This window comes from Bombina bombina, chromosome 4, assembly GCF_027579735.1.
Source record: "Bombina bombina isolate aBomBom1 chromosome 4, aBomBom1.pri, whole genome shotgun sequence".
Lineage (NCBI taxonomy): Eukaryota > Metazoa > Chordata > Amphibia > Anura > Bombinatoridae > Bombina > Bombina bombina.
The window spans coordinates 953,818,830-953,838,683 of NC_069502.1; the positions used below are offsets into that span (position 1 = coordinate 953,818,830).

A 19,854-nucleotide genomic window follows, 5' to 3' on the forward strand; every position below is an offset into this window, starting at 1 on the left:
GAAAACCCACCTTGAGCACAGCATTTCTGTTAGTATACCCGTTTCCAGTGTGCACATTGCTCAATCCCAACAGCAAACAAAAACAATAAGCAACAGCACCACTGCTATATGATTTTCAACCCCCAGAAACTTGCAGTTAAATATTCTTGTGGTTTTTTTTTTGTTTTTTTTTTACAGGTTGCTGTTATTCTTATGGATACCCAAGGAGCCTTTGATAGCCAGTCCACAATTAAAGATTGTGCAACGGTGTTTGCTTTAAGCACTATGACCAGTTCTGTGCAGGTAAATTTTCCATGTTGAACAATATCTAAGTATGTCAGAACCTTTTTATTTGTACTTTTAATAATTTTTTCTTTTATACTAATGGATTTTTACCCTAGTTTCACCCGTCCGAGCCAGAAGGGCACCTTATCATGCCCAGCTTTTTATTTCTAAGTGTCGGAGCTGGAAGAGCTATTTTTAATATGCACTTTTTGTGTACACTCTGAACTAGAAAGTAATCAATGATGCAATGGTCCACAGCACTCCAATATAAAAGTTCACTTTATTGTAGGCAAGATAAAACGGAACAGTGACGTTTCAGGGTTCTCCCCTTAATCATATGATTGTATGAATAAGGGGAGAACCCCCGAAACGTCACTGTTCCGTTTTATCTTACCTACAATAAAGTGAACTTTTATATTGGAGTGCTGTTGACCATTGCATCATTGATTACCTTAGTTAAGGCAGCAAACCCGAGTCTTCACGTGCACCAAAGTGAAATCCACTGTATGCTGTATCGTTTGATACCTACACTGATCTAGAAAGAAAAGCAGTAGACAAACTGCAGAGTACAGTTATCTTAGTGCAGTAACTTGCCATTTATTTATTCTTTCCTTCTTAATATGAGGAGAGTCCACTGCTTCATTCCTTGTGGGAATACAGAACTTGGCCACCAGGAGGAGGCAAAGATACCCCACCTAAAAGCTTAAATACCTTCCTCACTTCCCTCATAGCCCAGCCATTCTTTGCCTTTCGTCACATGAGGTTGGCAGAGAAGTGTCAGAAGATTCGGAGTAGTTCCTTATAAAGGGTATCTACCCTTCGAAATGGGACTGGAGTTTTAAGTAGTCTTGTCAGCCTCTCAGTGAGAGCATTAACGAAAGTTGAAGTCTGGAGATGCAGGGAGAGTCTTTGTGCAAACCCATCCAGACTCTTATTAACAGCTCCTAAGCAATCAGTGTTGACGAGTTTCACTGCCTGCTTCCATCACTCAAGTCCATGTCATGCTCGATGCTACAGGACTGTCAAACTTTAGAGGCTGTGTTTCTGTTCCACGGCATAGATTCCGGTAAGATTGTTTCATTTATTATACACACATAACGCAAGAAGAGGGTCACAGTGTGGCTGCATTTTACTGTATGGAATCAAGGGTTAATATCTCCTAAAGGGGGGAATATTGAACAGTGGGGATTAGTCTCATACATTTTTATCTGATTATACTGAGTTGTGTGAGGCTCATAGGCGGAGGTTGGAACATACAGGTTACTTTCACTTTAGTGCTGCGCAGCTTTACAGGCTTGGCATGCTTTTCCTTAGCGGAGGCGGTCCTATGTTGCGCTCCATGTGGCCGAGTGCGGTCATAGTTTCACTTCCTACTCCCTGACCGTGCTGGTTATCGAAGAGAATCGGTTTACTCTGTGTGCCTGGGTCATAGGAGGTGGTGAGTGCCCCAGCCATTGGGGGTATAAAGGTGCCGTTTTTATATTTTATATAACGTTCGTTATTGTTGTATTAGGACATAGCCCATAGCTATGGAGGACTCTGGCGTTTTAGAGGGTTACTCCCTCTATACCTAAGGCTAAGGCCTGTTTATATTGTGAGGAGGCCGAGGTATACCCGCCCTCCCAATTATGTCCCACATGCCTAGAAAAAGTGATTGTCAAAAAAGGTTAACATGTTTGATACCACTGAGCCTTCCACCTCTGAGGGGTCCCCGTCCAGTGAGGTGCGCACCCTGCTTTCATCTCCAAATACGCATGTAGTTTCCCATAGCACGCCTGATACTCCATCTGGAGGGGGCCTTCACTGTGCAGTTATAAATGGCGGTGTCTGCGGCCATTAGTGCTTTACTTCGCCCTGCTAAGCTCAAGCGAAAGGTCAAATATTGCTATCCTTCCCAGGGGGTCATCATCATCTAGTTTATTGGCTAAAGCTGATAGACTGTTATCTTTCTGATACTTCAGAATGTGAATTTTCTGGGTCGTAATCGGCTGCCTCTAAGCCTCCGATTGCAGAGGAACCAGATTTTAGATTTAGGCTGGAACACTTGCGCTTTCTTTTAAAGGAAGTTCTGGCTACCTTAGAGGTTCCAGAGGCCAAGCATGAAGACAGGGTTGTTCCTCAGACTTTCCCTGTTCCTGTAAAGATGGCAAACATTATTAAGAACGAATGGGAGAGGATTGGTTCTTCCTTCACTCCTTTGTCTGCCTTTAAGAAACTGTTCCCGGTTCCGGACTCTCAATTGGAATTGTGGGGTTCCGTCCCTAACGTAGATGGCGCTGTCTCCACGCGGACCTAAAGTGCTTTAAACAAGTTTCTGAACGTCCCCTCATTCAAGATGGAGGCGATAAGGTCTATCCTTCCCTTAGTCCAGAAGGGACTGTTTCTCCTACATTGGTGTGTCCGGTCCACGGCTTCATCCTTACTTGTGGGATATTCTCATTCCCTACAGGAAATGGCAAAGAGAGCACACAGCAAAGCTGTCCATATAGCCCCCCTCTGGCTCCGCCCCCCCAGTCATTCTCTTTGCCGCTCTGAACAAGTAGCATCTCCACGGGGATGGTAAAGAGTATGTGGTGTTAGTTGTAGTTTTTATTTCTTCTATCAAGAGTTTGTTATTTTAAAATAGTGCCGGTTTGTACTATTTACTCTACAACAGAAAGTGATGAAGATTTCTGTTAAAAGAGGAGTATGATTTTAGCACCAGTAACTAAAATCGATTGCTGTTCCCACGCAGGACTGTTGAAACCAGTGAACGTCAGTTGGGGGGAACAGTTTGCAGGCTTATCTGCTTCAGTTATGATCAGTCACTTTTCTAACAAGACCTAGTACTGCTAGAAGACTGTCAGTTTTCTCTTATGGGATAGGTAAGCCATTTTCTTAGACTCGGTTACTGAATTAAGGCTTATATCTTGGGCTCTATGCTGGTTGACACTATTGTGGGCTAAATCGATTGATTTTTATCATGTTTATTTGACATTTGGAGTGTTTGACAAACTTTGAAACACTTTTGGGGACGTTTATTTTCGCCTGGCAGTTGTTTAGAATCTTGTCAGAAAGGCCCCTTCACTCTGGAATGCAGAGGGAGGAGGCCTCATTTCGCGCCTCAGTTGCGCAGTTACTTTCTCTAGGCAGTGCATGCAGCTTCACGTGAGGAGGTCTAGTGGCTTAGAAAAGGACTCAGAGAGGCTTATTTCTGTTGTTAATAACCCCTAAGGAAGGTAAAAGCCGCAGCAAAGTCTGTGGCAGGGACTGTAGTGTATTTTAACCGATCAATTGGGATTATTAGCTCCGGTTTGGTCATTTAAGGGTTAAGAGACTTGAAATTTGGTGTGCAATCCTTTTTAAAGCATTAAGACACTGGGGTATAAATTTCATAAAGATCGGATATTTCCTTCATGTTTTTTCGATCATGCAGAAATAAAGTGTGCTCTTTTTATTATTTAAAGAGACAGTAACGGTTTTGTTTAAAATTGTTTTTATTGCATTAAAAACCTGCCTAAGTCTGTTTAACATGTCTGTACCTTCAGATAGCCTATGTTCTGTGTGTATAGAGGCCAAGGTGGTTCCCCCATTAAATGTATGTGCGAATTGTGCCATGGCGTCCAAACAGAGTAAGGACAGTACTGTCACATTTAATAATGTTGCCCAAGATGATTCTTTAAATGAAGGTAGTGGGGATAGTTCATTATCCTCTCTTTCTGTGTCAACACCAGCTTTGCCCGCGCAGGCGATACCTAGTACATCTAGCGCGCCAATGCTCGTTACTATGCAGCAATTAACAGCAGTAATGGATAATTATCCAAACTGCCAACATTTCCTAGAAAGCGTGATTGCTCAGTTTTACATACAGAGGATGAGCAAGTAGGCGCTGACGATAATTTATCTATACCCTCACATCAATCTGAGTTGGCAGTGAGGAAGGGTCTGTATGAGGGAGAAATTTCTGATTCAGGGAAAGTTTCTCAGCAGGCAGAACCTGATATCGTGGCATTTAAATTTAAGCTAGAACATCTCCGCGCTCTGCTTAAGGAGGTGCTAGCTACCCTTGATGATTGTGATACTTTGGTGATTCCAGAGAAGTTGTGCAAAATGGACAAATTCCTAGAGGTCCCAGTGCACGCTGCCGCTTTTCCGATACCCAAGAGGGTGGCGGACATAGTGACTAAGGAGTGGGAGAAGCCAGGCGTACCTTTTGTTCCCCCTCCTATATTTAAGAAAATGTTCCCCATTGTCGACCCCAGAAGAGATGCATGGCAAACGGTCCCTAAGGTAGAGGGGGCAGTTTCAACATTAGCTAAGCGCACAACTATTCCTATAGAAGACAGTTGCGCTTTCAAATATCCTATGGATAAAAAATTGGAAGGATTGCTTAAAAAGATTTTTGTTCAGCAAGGTTTCCTTCTTCAACCAATTTCGTGCATTATTCCTGTCACCACGGCGGCGTCTTTTTGGTTCGATGAACTAGAAAATTCGCTCCAAAAGGAGACTCCATATGATGAGGTCATGGACAGAATTCACGCACTAAAGTTGGCTAATTCCTTTATTTTGGATGCCGCTTTTCAATTGGCTAAATTAGCGGCGAAAAATTCAGGTTTTGCAATAGTGGCGCCCAGGGCGCTTTGGCTAAAATCTTGGTCGGCAGATGTGTCGTCCAAAACAAAATTGCTTAATATTCCTTTCAAAGGTAAGACCCTTTTCGGGCCAGAATTGAAGGAGATTATTTCAGACATCACTGGGGGAAAGGGCCATGCCCTCCCACAGGATAGGCCTTTCAAAGCTAAGAATAAGTCTAATTTTCGTTCCTTTCGCAATTTCAGGAACGGACCGGCTTCTAACTCTACAGCCTCTAGACAAGAGGGTAACACTTCCCAGCCTAAACCAGCATGGAAACCATTGCAAGGCTGGAACAAGGGAAAACAGGCCAAGAAGCCTGCTGCTGCTACCAAGACAGCATGAAGGGGTAGCCCCCGATCCGGGACCGGATCTAGTAGGGGGCAGACTTTCTCTCTTTGCTCAGGCTTGGGCAAGAGATGTTCCGGACCCCTGGGCACTAGAAATTGTCTCTCAGGGGTATCTTCTAGAGTTCAAGGAACTTCCTCCAAGGGGAAGGTTCCACATGTCTCGCTTATCTTTAGACCAGATAAAGAGACAGGCATTCTTACATTGCGTAGGAGACCTATTAAAGATGGGAGTGATACACCCAGTACCAACAGCGGAACAAGCTCTGGGTTTTTACTCAAACCTGTTTGTAGTTCCCAAAAAAGAAGGAACTTTCAGACCAATTCTGGATTTAAAAATTCTAAACAAATTCCTCAGAGTTCCATCATTCAAAATGGAAACCATTTGGACGATTTTGCCAACGATCCAGGAGGGTCAATATATGACTCCCGTGGACCTAAAGGATGCATACCTGCATATTCCTATCCACAAAGATCATCATCAGTTCCTGAGGTTCGCCTTTCTGGACAAACATTACCAGTTCGTGGCTCTTCCGTTCGGTTTAGCCACTGCTCCCAGAATTTTCACAAAGGTGCTAGGGTCCCTTCTAGCGGTCCTAAGGCCGAGGGGCATTGCAGTAGCACCTTACCTAGACGACATTCTAATTCAAGCGTCGTCCCTTCCCAAAGCAAGGGCTCATACAGACATTGTTTTAGCCTTTCTCAGATCTCACGGGTGGAAGGTGAACATAGAAAAGAGTTCCCTGTTTCCATCCACAAGGGTTCCCTTTCTGGGAACAATAATAGACTCTGTAGAAATGAAGATTTTTCTGACAGAGGTCAGAAAGTTAAAGCTTCTAAACGCTTGTCGAGTTCTTCAATCTATTCCTCAGCCCTCCATAGCTCAGTGCATGGAGGTAATAGGACTAATGGTTGCGGCAATGGACGTGGTTCCTTTTGCTCGAATTCATTTAAGACCATTGCAACTGTGCATGCTCAAACAGTGGAATGGGGATTATGCAGACTTGTCTCCTCAGATTCAAGTGGACCAGATAACCAGAGACTCACTCCTCTGGTGGTTGGCTCAGGATCACCTGTCTCAGGGAATGAGTTTCCGACGCCAGTCTCTTAGGCTGGGGCGCGGTCTGGGGCTCCCTGAAAGCTCAGGGTCTATGGTCTCGGGAAGAGTCTCTTCTCCCGATAAACATTTTGGAACTGAGAGCGATATTCAATGCGCTCCTGGCTTGGCCTCAACTAGCGAAGGCCAGGTTCATAAGATTTCAGTCGGACAACATAACGACTGTAGCGTACATCAATCATCAGGGAGGAACAAAGAGTTCCCTGGCGATGAGAGAGGTATCCAAGATCATCAAATGGGCGGAGGATCACTCCTGCCATCTATCTGCAATTCACATCCCAGGAGTAGACAACTGGGAGGCGGATTATTTGAGTCGTCAGACTTTCCATCTGGGGGAGTGGGAACTTCCCCCGGAGGTCTTTGCCCAGTTAACTCAACTATGGGGCATTCCAGATATGGATCTGATGGCGTCTCGTCAGAACTCCAAGGTTCCTCGCTACGGGTCCAGATCCAGGGATCCCAAGGCGACACTAGTAGATGCATTGGTAGCGTCTTGGTCGTTCAATCTAGCTTATGTGTTTCCACCGTTCCCTCTCCTTCCCAGGCTTGTAGCCAGGATCAAACAGGAGAAGGCCTCGGTGATTCTAATAGCTCCTGCATGGCCACGCAGGACTTGGTATGCAGACCTGGTGAATATGTCATCGGCTCCACCATGGAAGCTACCGTTGAGGCAGGACCTTCTAGTACAAGGTCCATTCGAACATCCAAATCTAGTTTCTCTGTAACTGACTGCTTGGAAATTGAACGCTTGATTCTATCTAAGCGTGGATTTTCAGATTCAGTTATAGATACTCTGGTTCAGGCCAGAAAACCGGTAACTAGGAAAATTTACCATAAGATATGGCAAAAATATATCTGTTGGTGCGAATCCAAGGGTTACTCTTGGAGTAAAATTAGAATTCCTAGGATACTTTCCTTTCTTCAAGAGGGTTTGGATAAAGGTTTGTCAGCTAGTTCTCTAAAAGGACAGATATCTGCTCTGTCTGTCTTGTTGCACAAACGTTTGGCATCCGTGCCAGATGTACAGGCGTTTGTACAGGCATTAGTTAGAATCAAGCCTGTCTACAGACCTATGACTCCTCCATGGAGTCTAAATTTAGTTCTTTCAGTTCTTTAAGGGGTTCCGTTTGAACCTTTGCATTCCATAGATATTAAATTACTATCTTGGAAAGTTCTGTTTTTGGTTGCTATTTCTTCTGCTAGAAGAGTTTCCGAATTGTCTGCTTTGCAGTGTACTTCACCCTATCTGGTATTCCATACAGATACGTAGTTTTACGTACTAAGCCTGGATTTCTTCCAAAGGTGGTTTCCAACAGGAATATTAACCAGGAAATAGTTGTTCCTTCTCTGTGTCCGAATCCAGTTTCAAAGAAGGAACGTTTGTTACATAACTTAGATGTAGTTCGTGCTTTAAAATTCTATTTAGAAGCAACAAAGGATTTCAGACAGACATCTTCTTTGTTTGTCGTCCATTCTGGTAAGAGGAGAGGTCAGAAAGCTACTGCTACCTCTCTTTCCTTTTGGCTAAAAAGCATCATCCGATTGGCTTATGAGACTGCCGGACGGCAGCCTCCTGAACGAATTACAGCTCACTCTACTAGAGCTGTGGCTTCCACATGGGCTTTCAAGAATGAGGCTTCTGTTGAACAGATCTGTAAGGCAGCGACTTGGTCTTCTCTGCATACTTTTGCCAAATTTTACAAATTCGATACTTATGCTTCTTCGGAGGCTGTTTTTGGGAGAGAGGTTTTGCAAGCTGTGGTGCCTTCCGTTTAGGTTACCTGACTTGTTCCCTCCCTTCATCCGTGTCCTAAAGCTTTGGTATTGGTTCCCACAAGTAAGGATGAAGCCGTGGACCGGACACACCAATGTAGGAGAAAACAGAATTTATGTTTACCTGATAAATTTCTTTCTCCTACGGTGTGTCCGGTCCACGGCCCGCCCTGGCTTTTAGTCAGGTTTAAAATTTTTATTTTTCTGTACACTACAGTCACCACGGCACCTTATAGTTTCTCCTTTTTCTCCTAACCGTCGGTCGAATGACTCGGGGGCGGAGCCAGAGGGGGGGCTATATGGACAGCTTTGCTGTGTACTCTCTTTGCCATTTCCTGTTGGGAATGAGAATATCCCACAAGTAAGGATGAAGCCGTGGACCGGACACACCGTAGGAGAAAGAAATTTATCAGGTAAACATAAATTCTGGGGTTTTTTTAGGCGCCTGGTTCAAGAACGTACAGGATCCATGGGTCCTGGAGGTGCTATCTCAGGGATACAAGATAGGCATCAAATCTCATCCGCCAAGGGGCAGATTCCTTCTCTCTAATCTGTCTACCAGACCAGAAAAGAGGGATGCCTTTCTAGGGTGCGTTCAGGATCTATCCTCCTTAGGAGTTGTTGTCCCGGTGCCTATCGAAGAAAGAGGTTTGGGGTTTTATTCAAACCTTTACGTGGTCCCAAAAACGGAGGGAACTTTCTGCCCAATTCTGGACCTAAAGTGCTTAAAAATTTTTCCCAGTGTCCCTTCCTTCAAGATGGAGACGATAAAGTCCATCCTTCCTTTAATTCAGGAAGGCCAGTTTATGACCACTATAGATCCGAGGAATGCTTACCTTCATGTTCTAATCCACAGGGAACACATTAATTTCCTAAGGTTTGCCTTCCTGGACCAGCACTTTCAGTTTATTGCTCTTCCGTTTGGCCTAGCTACTGCCCAGAGAATGTTCACAAAGGTTCTGGGGGCTCTCTTGGCCGTGATCAGAACCCATGGCATTGCAGTAGCACCTTACTTGGACGATATCTTGGTACAAGCACCATCTTTTTGTCTAGCGGAAGAACATTCAGAATCTCATCTCTCTCTTTTTCGATCCCATGGATGGAAGCTAAACTTAGAAAAGAGTTCTCTTACTCCAAGCACCAGGGTAGAATTCCTTGGCACGATAATAGACTCGCTAGTTATGAGGATATTTCTTTCAGACCAGAGACGCTACAAGCTGGCTTCGGCATGTCTTGCCCTCCGGACTTCCTCAAGGCCCTCTGTGGCACAGTGTATGGAGGTTATTGGTCTCATGGTGTCCAGCATGGACATAATTCCCTTTGCCAGGTTCTGTCTCAGAACGTTACAGCTGTGCATGCTGAGACAGTGGAACTGCAATCATTCGGTCTCTTGGTGGCTCTGTCCAGATCACCTTTCCCGAGGGACATCCTTCTTAAGACCATCCTGGGAGATTGTGACAACAGATGCGAGTCTCTCAAGATGGGGAGCAGTTTGGGGAGCCAAGAAGGCTCAGGGCTTTTGGTCTTGGGAGGAGAGCTCTCTTCCGATCAATGCTCTGAAGGCTTGGCCCTATCTGGGTACGTCCCAGTTTATCAGATTCCAATCAGACTATATCACCTCAGTGGCTTACATCAACCACCAAGGAGCAACAAGGAGCTTCCTAGCAATGAGGGAGGTATCTCAGATTATGGAGTGGGTGGAGGCCCACAACTGTTTGCTGTCACCAATTCAAATTCCGGGTGTGGACAACTGGGAAGCGGATTTTCTTAGCAGACAATCCTTTTAGTGGGGGACTCCGGAGATAGATCTCATGGCGCCTCGTCTCAATACCAAGCTACCCAGCTATGGGTCGAGATTCAGGAATCCTCAGGCGGAGCTAATAGATGCATTAGTGGTGCCTTCGAGGTTCAGTCTCATATACCCTTTTCCGCAATTATCTCTCCTTCCTCGAGTAGTGGCCTGCATCAAGCAGGAGCGGGCATCAGTGATACTGATTGCTCCATCGTGGCCGCGAAGGATGTGGAACAATGTCCTTTTGATCATCAAAATATAGATTCTCTGAGGCTGACTGCGTGGAGATTGAACGCTTAGTCCTAGCCAAGAGAGGTTTCTCTGAGAAAGTTATTGATACTTTCTTTCAAGCTCGTAAGCCGGTTACTCGTTGCTTCTATCATAAGATGTGTAGGACCTACTTATTCTGGTGTGAAGAGCGTGGATTCCCCTGGCATAATGTCAGGGTTTCCAGGATTCTTTCTTTTCTCCAGGATGGTCTGGAGAAGGGCCTTTCTGCTAGCTCCCTTAAGGGACTGATTTTGGCCCTTTCTGTTTTACTGCAGAAGAGGCTCACTGAGCTTCCAGATGTTCAGTCTTTTGTTCAGGCTGTGACTAGAATCAGGCCTGTGTTTTAGATCTAGCGCTCCTCCTTGTAGTTTAAATCTTGTTCTTAAAGTTTTGCAGAAGGCTCCGTTTGAGCCTATGCATCTAGTCGACATAAAATTACTGTCTTGGAAGGTTCTTTTTCTACTGGCTATTGCTTCGGCGCGTAGAGTCTCTGAAATGGCTGCCTTGCAATGTGAGCCTCCTTACCTAGTATTTCATGCTGATAAGGCTGTTCTTCGTATTGGGTTAGGTTTTCTTCCTAAGATCGTTTCAGATCGCAACATCAATCAAGAGATTGTGGTTCCTTCCTTGTGTCCTAATCCTCCTCCTGCGAAGGAACGGTTACTTCATAATTTGGATGTGGTTCGGGCCTTGAAGTTCTATCTTCAGGCTACAAAGGCGTTTAGACAGCCTTTTTTATTTGTTTGTTGTCTATTCTGGGAAGCTTAGGGGGCAGAAGGCCTCGTCCACTTCCTTATCTTTTTGGTTGAGGAGCATTATTCGCTTAGCTTATGAGACAGCAGGTCATATGCCTCCTCAGAGGGTTAAGGCTCATTTAGCTAGAGCAGTGGCTTCCCCTATGGGCCTTCAAGAATGAGACCTCTATGGATCAGATTTGTAGGGCAGCTACCTGGTCCTCCTTACATACCTTTTCAAAATTATGACGTTTTTGCTTTTGGGAGAGAGGTTTTGCTGCTTCTGGTGCCTTCAGAACAGGGTCCGCCTCTCTTTTTACCCTCCTTTTCATTCAGTGTCCTCTGGTACTTGGGTATATGTTTCCCACAAGTAAGGAATGAAGCAGTGGACTCTCCTTATATTAAGAAGGAAAACATAAATTATGCTTAATTTTCTTTCCTTCTGTATGAGGAGAGTACACAGCCCCCGCCCGTATTCTCTGTAGGGCGGACCTAAATTGTGTTTAGTTTTCTTTCATGTAATTAGCAAGAGTCCATGAGCTAGTGACGTATGGGATATACATTCCTACCAGGATGGGCAAAGTTTCCCAAACCTCAAAATGCCTATAAATACACCCCCACCACACTCACAATTCAGTTTTACAAACTTTGCCTCCTATGGAGGTGGTGAAGTAAGTTTGTGCTAGATTTCTACGTTGATATGCGCTTCGCAGCATGCTGAAGCCCGTTTTTCTTCTCAGAGTGCAGTGAATGACAGGGATGTGAAGGGAGTATTACCTATTGAATGCAATGGTCAACCTAACTGGGATCTATTTCATAGGTTCTCTGTTATCGGTCGTAGAGATTCATCTCCTACCTCCCTTTTCAGATCGACGATATACTCTTATATACCATTACCTCTGCTGATTCTCGTTTCAGTACTGGTTTGGCTATCTACTTTGTGTAGATGAGTGTCTTTTGGTAAGTATGTTTTATCTTATTTATGACACTCTCAGCTATGGTTTGGCACTTTATATGTAAAGTTCTAAATATATGTTTTATACTTATATTTGCCATGATTCAGGTTAATCAGTATATTTCCTTCTTACAGACCAGTTCTGGATCTAAAAATTTTGAATCATTATGTAAGAATACCAACATTCAAGATGGTGACTATAAGGACTATTCTTCCTTTTGTTCAACAAGGGCATTATATGTCTACAATAGACTTAAAGGATGCATATCTTCATATTCCGATTCATCCAGATCACTATCAGTTCCTGAGATTCTCTTTTCTAGACAAGCATTACCAATTTGTTGCTCTTCCTTTTGGCCTAGCGACAGCTCCAAGAATCTTTTCAAAGGTTCTCGGTGCCCTACTCTCTGTAATCAGAGAGCGGGGTATTGTGGTGTTTCCTTATTTGGACGATATCTTGGTACTTGCTCAGTCTTTACATTCTGCAGAATTCCACACGAATCAACTAGTGGTGTTTCTTCAAAATTATGGTTGGAGGATCAATTTACCAAAGAGTTCCTTGATTCCTCAGACACGGTAACCTTTTTAGGATTCCAAATAGATTCAGTATCCATGACTTTGTCTTTAACAGACAAAAGACGTCTGGAATTGATTTCAGCTTGTCGCAACCTTCAGTTTCAGTCATTCCCTTCAGTAGCTATGTGCATGGAGGTTTTAGGTCTCATGACTGCAGCATCGGACGCGATCCCTTTTGCTCGTTTTCACATGAGACCTCTTCAGCTTTGTATGCTGAACCAATGGTGCAGGGATTATACAAAGATATCACAATTAATATCCTTAAATCCCAATACTAGACTATCTCTGACTTGGTGGTTAGATCACCACCACTTGATTCAGGGGGCTTCTTTTCTTCATCCAACCTGGACTGTGATTTCAACAGATGCGAGTCTTTCAGGTTGGGGAGCTGTCTGGGGATCTCTGACAGCGCAGGGGGTTTGGAAATCTCAAGAGGCGAGATTACCAATCTTTTGGAACTCCGTGCGATTCTCAGAGCTCTTCAGTTCTGGCCTCTTCTGAAGAGAGAACCGTTTATTTGTTTTCAGACAGACAATGTCACAACTGTGGCTTATGTCAATCATCAAGGTGGGACTCAGTCCTCAAGCTATGAAAGAAGTATCTCGGATACTTGCATGGGTGGAATCCAGCTCCTGTCTAATCTCTGCGGTCCATATCCCAGGTGTAGACAATTGGGAAGCGGATTTTCTCAGCCGCCAGACTTTACATCCGGGAGAATGGTCTCTTCACCCAGATGTGTTTCTTCAGATTGTTCAGATGTGGGGGCTTCCAGAAATAGATTTGATGGCTTCTCATCTAAACAGGAAACTTCCCAGGTACCTGTCCAGATCCAGGGATCCTCAGGCGGAAGCAGTGGATGCGTTGTCACTTCCTTGGAATTATCAACCTGCTTATATCTTTCCGCCTCTAGTTCTTCTTCCAAGAGTGATTTCAAAAATCATGATGGAGCGTTCATTTGTTCTGCTGGTGGTTCCAGCATGGCCACACAGGTTTTGGTATGCGGATCTTGTTCGGATGTCCAGTTGCCAACCTTGGCCACTTGCGTTAAGTCTAGACCTTCTTTCTCAAGGTCCGTTTTTCCATCAGGATCTCAAATCATTAAATTTGAATGTATGGAGATTGAACGCTTAGTGCTTAGTCATAGAGGTTTCTCTGACTCAGTGATTAATACTATGTTGCAGGCTTGCAAATCTGTGTCTAGAAAGATTTACTACCGAGTTTGGAAGACTTACATTTCATGGTGTTCTTCTCATAAATTCTCTTGGCATTCTTTTAGAATTCCTAGAATTTAACAGTTTCTTCAGGATGGTTTGGATAAGGGTTTGTCTGCAAGTTCCTTGAAAGGACAAATCTTCTCTTTCTATTCTGTTTCACAGAAAGATTGCTAATCTTCCTGACATTCGTTGTTTGTACAGGCTTTGGTTCGTATCAAGCCTGTCATTAGGTCAGTTTCTCCTCCTTGGAGTCTTAATTTGGTTTTGAGAGCTTTACAGGCTCCTCCATTTGAGCCTATGCATTCTCTGGGCATTAAATTACTTTCTTGGAAAGTATTGTTTCTTTTGGCCATCTCTTCTGCTAGAAGAGTTTCTGAATTATCTGCTCTTTCTTGTGAATCTCCTTTTCTGATTTTTCATCAGGATAAGGCGGTTTTGCGGACTTCATTTCAATTTTTACCTAAAGTTGTGACTTCCAACAATATTAGTAGAGAAATTGTTGTCCCTTCGTTGTGTCCTAATCCTAAGAATTCTTTGGAAAGATCTTTGCATTCTTTGGATGTGGTTAGAGCTTTGAAATATTATGTTGAAGCTACTAAAGATTTCAAAAAGACTTCTAGTCTATTTGTTATGTTTTCTGTTTCTAGGAAAGGTCAGAAGGCTTCTGCCATTTCTTTGGCTTCTTGGTTAAAGCTTTTGATTCATCATGCTTATTTGGAGTCTGGTAAATCCCCGCCTCAGAGGATTACGGCTCATTCTACTAGGTCAGTTTCTACTTCCTGGGCTTTTAACAATGAAGCTTCTGTTGATCAGATTTGCAAAGCAGCTTGGTCTTCTTTGCATACATTTACTAAATTCTACCATTTTGATGTTTTCTCTTCTTCAGAAGCAGTTTTTGGTAGAAAAGTACTTCAGGCAGCTGTTTCAGTTTGATTCTTCTGCTTATAATTTCAGTTTTTTTCATTATAAAGATTGAAACTTTTGATTTGGGTTGTGGATTATTTTTTCAGCGGAATTGGCTGTCTTTATTTTTATCCCTCCCTCTCTAGTGACTCTTGCGTGGAGTTCCACATCTTGGGTATTTGCTATCCCATACGTCACTAGCTCATGGACTCTTGCCAATTACATGAAAGAAAACATAATTCATGTAAGAACTTACCTGATAAATTCATTTCTTTCATATTAGCAAGAGTCCATGAGGCCCACCCTTTTTGTGGTGGTTATGATTTTTTTGTATAAAGCACAATTATTCCAATTCCTTGTTGATGCTTTCGCTCCTTTCTTATCACCCCACTTCTTGGCTATTCGTTAAACTGAATTGTGGGTGTGGTGGAGGGTGTATTTATAGGCATTTTGAGGTTTGGGAAACTTTGCCCCTCCTGGTAGGAATGTATATCCCATACGTCACTAGCTCATGGACTCTTGCCAATATGAAAGAAATGAATTTATCAGATAAGTTCTTACATAAATTATGTTCTTCTGGCCCCATTTATCTCCTGATATTTCTCCTAATGTTCCTTGTTCCCTTGGCAGAATGACTGGGGTATGAGGGAAGTGGGGGAGGTATTTAAGCCTTTGGCTGGGGTGTGTTTGCCTCCTCTGGTGGCCAGGTTCTGTATTCCCACAAGTAAGGAATGAAGCCATGCACTCTCCTTATACAGAAGGAATGGAAATTATCTGGTAAGCATAAATTGTTTTTTTAAACCCTGCCATATTGTTTAACTGCAAGTTCTAAAAACCTTACCTTCTGTTTGTTATATTTGTAGGTTTATAACTTATCCCAGAACATTCAAGAAGATGATCTGCAGCATTTACAGGTAAATATGTGCACCACTGTAAAAGTACCTAGTAAGAGAACATGCAATTTTATAGTAAAATGAATCCTAAATTTACAGTAAAGTGATTTTAAATCCTAGTGTTAAAAGGTATCTTTATTTTGTTGCTTCGTTACACTAAACGGCTTGTTTTCAAACCTGTTCTCAGTCCTCCCCAACAGGCCAGATTTTCAGGATTACCTTAGTTGAGAGCAGGTAAAATAACCATGTTTACTAAACAGCTGATTATTTCACCTGTGCTCCAGTTCAAATCTCTGCAAAATGTGGCCTGTTGGGGAGGTCTGAGGACATGATTGAAAACCAGTGCACTAAACTAGGTCCCTGAGGCCGCCCACTGAAAAACTACATTTTTTTTTCATTGGGTGATGTTTCCACCTCTTAACCAATAGCTGTGCTAGCCATACTACACTCAACCATTGAGTGCCAAATGGCTAGAAAGGCTATTTTATAAGAGGTGGAAACGTCACCCTCATGGAAAAAAAAAAAATTGCTGTGGGCAGCCTGAGGGTGTTAGTTTAGTATAACGGAGCAACACAATTATACTTTTATCCTTCATTTAGATAAACTTTATGAATGAATGTACCTTTTATTTATTGCACACACAAATCCTAGCTCAGCTGGCAACATTAGACATTATTCCACTATGTGGTAAGAAGGAAACAACCCCATCTTGTAGTTTTTCCTCTTCATGTATGTAGTTGTCATTTAGGTCAGTGGTTCTCAATCCCTGGCCTTGGCAATTAGACAAGATTTAAAGGGCAGTACACTGTAAAATTGTTTTATATTAATGTATTTTCTATGACTTGCTATACCAGCTGCAGAGTATAAAATGTAGGAGAAATTGCATTTTCTGGTTTATTTGTGTATATGAAGTAGGTGGTTTTGTGCTTTTAAACCACAGCCTATTACAATGGGTTGAGCTTCAGGTAATACCAGATCTCATTATGTTATCACTTTTATATTCACAGACTTGTTTCTTTATCTTATATTTTGTCTAGAAAACCAAAGCTCAAAACATAGAGAGAATAGAAAATTATCATTTTATTACTTAACTATCATGCCCCCCACTGAGTGTGTAATCTCTTCTGCTGGCTGTGTTTACCTTTATTATCCATTCCCCAGTTTTGCATAACCAACACTGTTATATTAATACACTTTTCTCCAACATAGGTGTGTCCGGTCCACGGCGTCATCCTTACTTGTGGGATATTCTCTTCCCCAACAGGAAATGGCAAAGAGCCCAGCAAAGCTGGTCACATGATCCCTCCTAGGCTCCGCCTACCCCAGTCATTCTCTTTGCCGTTGTACAGGCAACATCTCCACGGAGATGGCTTAGAGTTTTTTAGTGTTTAACTGTAGTTTTTATTATTCAATCAAGAGTTTGTTATTTTAAAATAGTGCTGGTATGTACTATTTACTCAGAAACAGAAAAGAGATGAAGATTTCTGTTTGTATGAGGAAAATGATTTTAGCAACCGTCACTAAAATCCATGGCTGTTCCACACAGGACTGTTGAGAGCAATTAACTTCAGTTGGGGGAACAGTGAGCAGTCTCTTGCTGCTTGAGGTATGACACATTCTAACAAGACGATGTAATGCTGGAAGCTGTCATTTTCCCTATGGGATCCGGTAAGCCATGTTTATTACGATCGTAAATAAGGGCTTCAAAAAGGGCTTATTAAGACTGTAGACTTTTTCTGGGCTAAATCGATTCATTATTAACACATATTTAGCCTTGAGGAATCATTTTATCTGGGTATTTTGATATAATAATATCGGCAGGCACTGTTTTAGACACCTTATTCTTTAGGGGCTTTCCCAAAGCATAGGCAGAGCCTCATTTTCGCGCCGGTGTTGCGCACTTGTTTTTGAGAGGCATGGCATGCAGTCGCATGTGAGAGGAGCTCTGATACTTAGAAAAGACTTTCTGAAGGCGTCATTTGGTATCGTATTCCCCTTGGGGCTTGGTTGGGTCTCAGCAAAGCAGATACCAGGGACTGTAAAGGGGTTAAAGTTCAAAACGGCTCCGGTTCCGTTATTTTAAGGGTTAAAGCTTCCAAATTTGGTGTGCAATACTTTTAAGGCTTTAAGACACTGTGGTGAAAATTTGGTGAATTTTGAACAATTCCTTCATGTTTTTTCGCTATTGCAGTAATAAAGTGTGTTCAGTTTAAAATTTAAAGTGACAGTAACGGTTTTATTTTAAAACGTTTTTTGTACTTTGTTATCAAGTTTATGCCTGTTTAACATGTCTGAACTACCAGATAGACTGTGTTCTGAATGTGGGGAAGCCAGAATTCCTATTCATTTAAATAAATGTGATTTATGTGACAATGACAATGATGCCCAAGATGATTCCTCAAGTGAGGGGAGTAAGCATGGTACTGCATCATTCCCTCCTTCGTCTACACGAGTCTTGCCCACTCAGGAGGCCCCTAGTACATCTAGCGCGCCAATACTCCTTACTATGCAACAATTAACGGCTGTAATGGATAATTCTGTCAAAAACATTTTAGCCAAAATGAACCCTTATCAGCGTAAGCGCGACTGCTCTGTTTTAGATACTGAAGAGCATGACGACGCTGATAATAATATTTCGGAAGGGCCCCTAACCCAGTCTGATGGGGCCAGGGAGGTTTTGTCTGAGGGAGAAATTACTGATTCAGGGAACATTTCTCAACAAGCTGAACCTGATGTGATTGCTTTTAAATTTAAGTTGGAACATCTCCGCATTCTGCTTAAGGAGGTATTATCCACTCTGGATGATTGTGACAAGTTGGTCATCCCAGAGAAACTATGTAAAATGGACAAGTTCCTAGAGGTGCCGGGGCTCCCAGAAGCTTTTCCTATACCCAAGCGGGTGGCGGACATTGTTAATAAAGAATGGGAAAGGCCCGGTATTCCTTTCGTCCCTCCCCCCATATTTAAAAAATTGTTTCCTATGGTCGACCCCAGAAAGGACTTATGGCAGACAGTCCCCAAGGTCGAGGGAGCGGTTTCCACTTTAAACAAACGCACCACTATACCCATAGAGGATAGTTGTGCTTTCAAAGATCCTATGGATAAAAAATTAGAAGGTTTGCTTAAAAAGATGTTTGTTCAGCAGGGTTACCTTCTACAACCAATTTCATGCATTGTCCCTGTCGCTACAGCCGCATGTTTCTGGTTCGATGAGCTGATAAAGGCGGTCGATAGTGATTCTCCTCCTTATGAGGAGATTATGGACAGAATCAATGCTCTCAAATTGGCTAATTCTTTCACCCTAGACGCCACTTTGCAATTGGCTAGGTTAGCGGCTAAGAATTCTGGGTTTGCTATTGTGGCGCGCAGAGCGCTTTGGTTGAAATCTTGGTCGGCTGATGCGTCTTCCAAGAACAAGCTACTTAACATTCCTTTCAAGGGGAAAACGCTGTTTGGCCCTGACTTGAAAGAGATTATCTCTGATATCACTGGGGGTAAGGGCCACGCCCTTCCTCAGGATCGGCCTTTCAAGGCAAAAAATAAACCTAATTTTCGTCCCTTTCGTAGAAACGGACCAGCCCAAAGTGCTACGTCCTCTAAGCAAGAGGGTAATACTTCTCAAGCCAAGCCAGCTTGGAGACCAATGCAAGGCTGGAACAAGGGTAAGCAGGCCAAGAAACCTGCCACTGCTACCAAGACAGCATGAAATGTTGGCCCCCGATCCGGGACCGGATCTGGTGGGGGGCAGACTCTCTCTCTTCGCTCAGGCTTGGGCAAGAGATGTTCTGGATCCTTGGGCGCTAGAAATAGTCTCCCAAGGTTATCTTCTGGAATTCAAGGGACTTCCCCCAAGGGGGAGGTTCCACAGGTCTCAGTTGTCTTCAGACCACATAAAAAGACAGGCATTCTTACATTGTGTAGAAGACCTGTTAAAAATGGGAGTGATTCATCCTGTTCCATTAAGAGAACAAGGGATGGGATTCTACTCCAATCTGTTCATAGTTCCCAAAAAAGAGGGAACGTTCAGACCAATCTTAGATCTCAAGATCTTAAACAAGTTTCTCAAGGTTCCATCGTTCAAGATGGAAACCATTCGAACTATTCTTCCTTCCATCCAGGAAGGTCAATTCATGACCACGGTGGATTTAAAGGATGCGTATCTACATATTCCTATCCACAAGGAACATCATCGGTTCCTGAGGTTCGCATTCCTGGACAAACATTACCAGTTCGTGGCGCTTCCTTTCGGATTAGCCACTGCTCCAAGGATTTTCACAAAGGTACTAGGGTCCCTTCTAACTGTGCTAAGACCAAGGGGCATTGCTGTAGTACCTTACTTGGACGACATTCTAATTCAAGCGTCGTCCCTTCCTCAAGCAAAGGCTCACACGGACATTGTCCTGGC

General features: G+C 43.2%; 1 protein-coding gene across 3 annotated transcripts in view; it reads left to right on the forward strand.

Moving 5' to 3' along the window:
• Positions 1 to 19,854, forward strand: part of ATL2 (atlastin GTPase 2) — a 361,722-nt gene that overhangs the window by 186,667 nt on the left and 155,201 nt on the right. For all 3 annotated transcript variants that reach the window (XM_053711956.1, XM_053711958.1, XM_053711957.1), the window contains 2 exons: positions 178 to 282; positions 15,420 to 15,470. In XM_053711956.1, the coding sequence (XP_053567931.1) occupies positions 178 to 282; positions 15,420 to 15,470 (156 nt within the window). The remainder of the gene's footprint in view (positions 1 to 177; positions 283 to 15,419; positions 15,471 to 19,854) is intronic.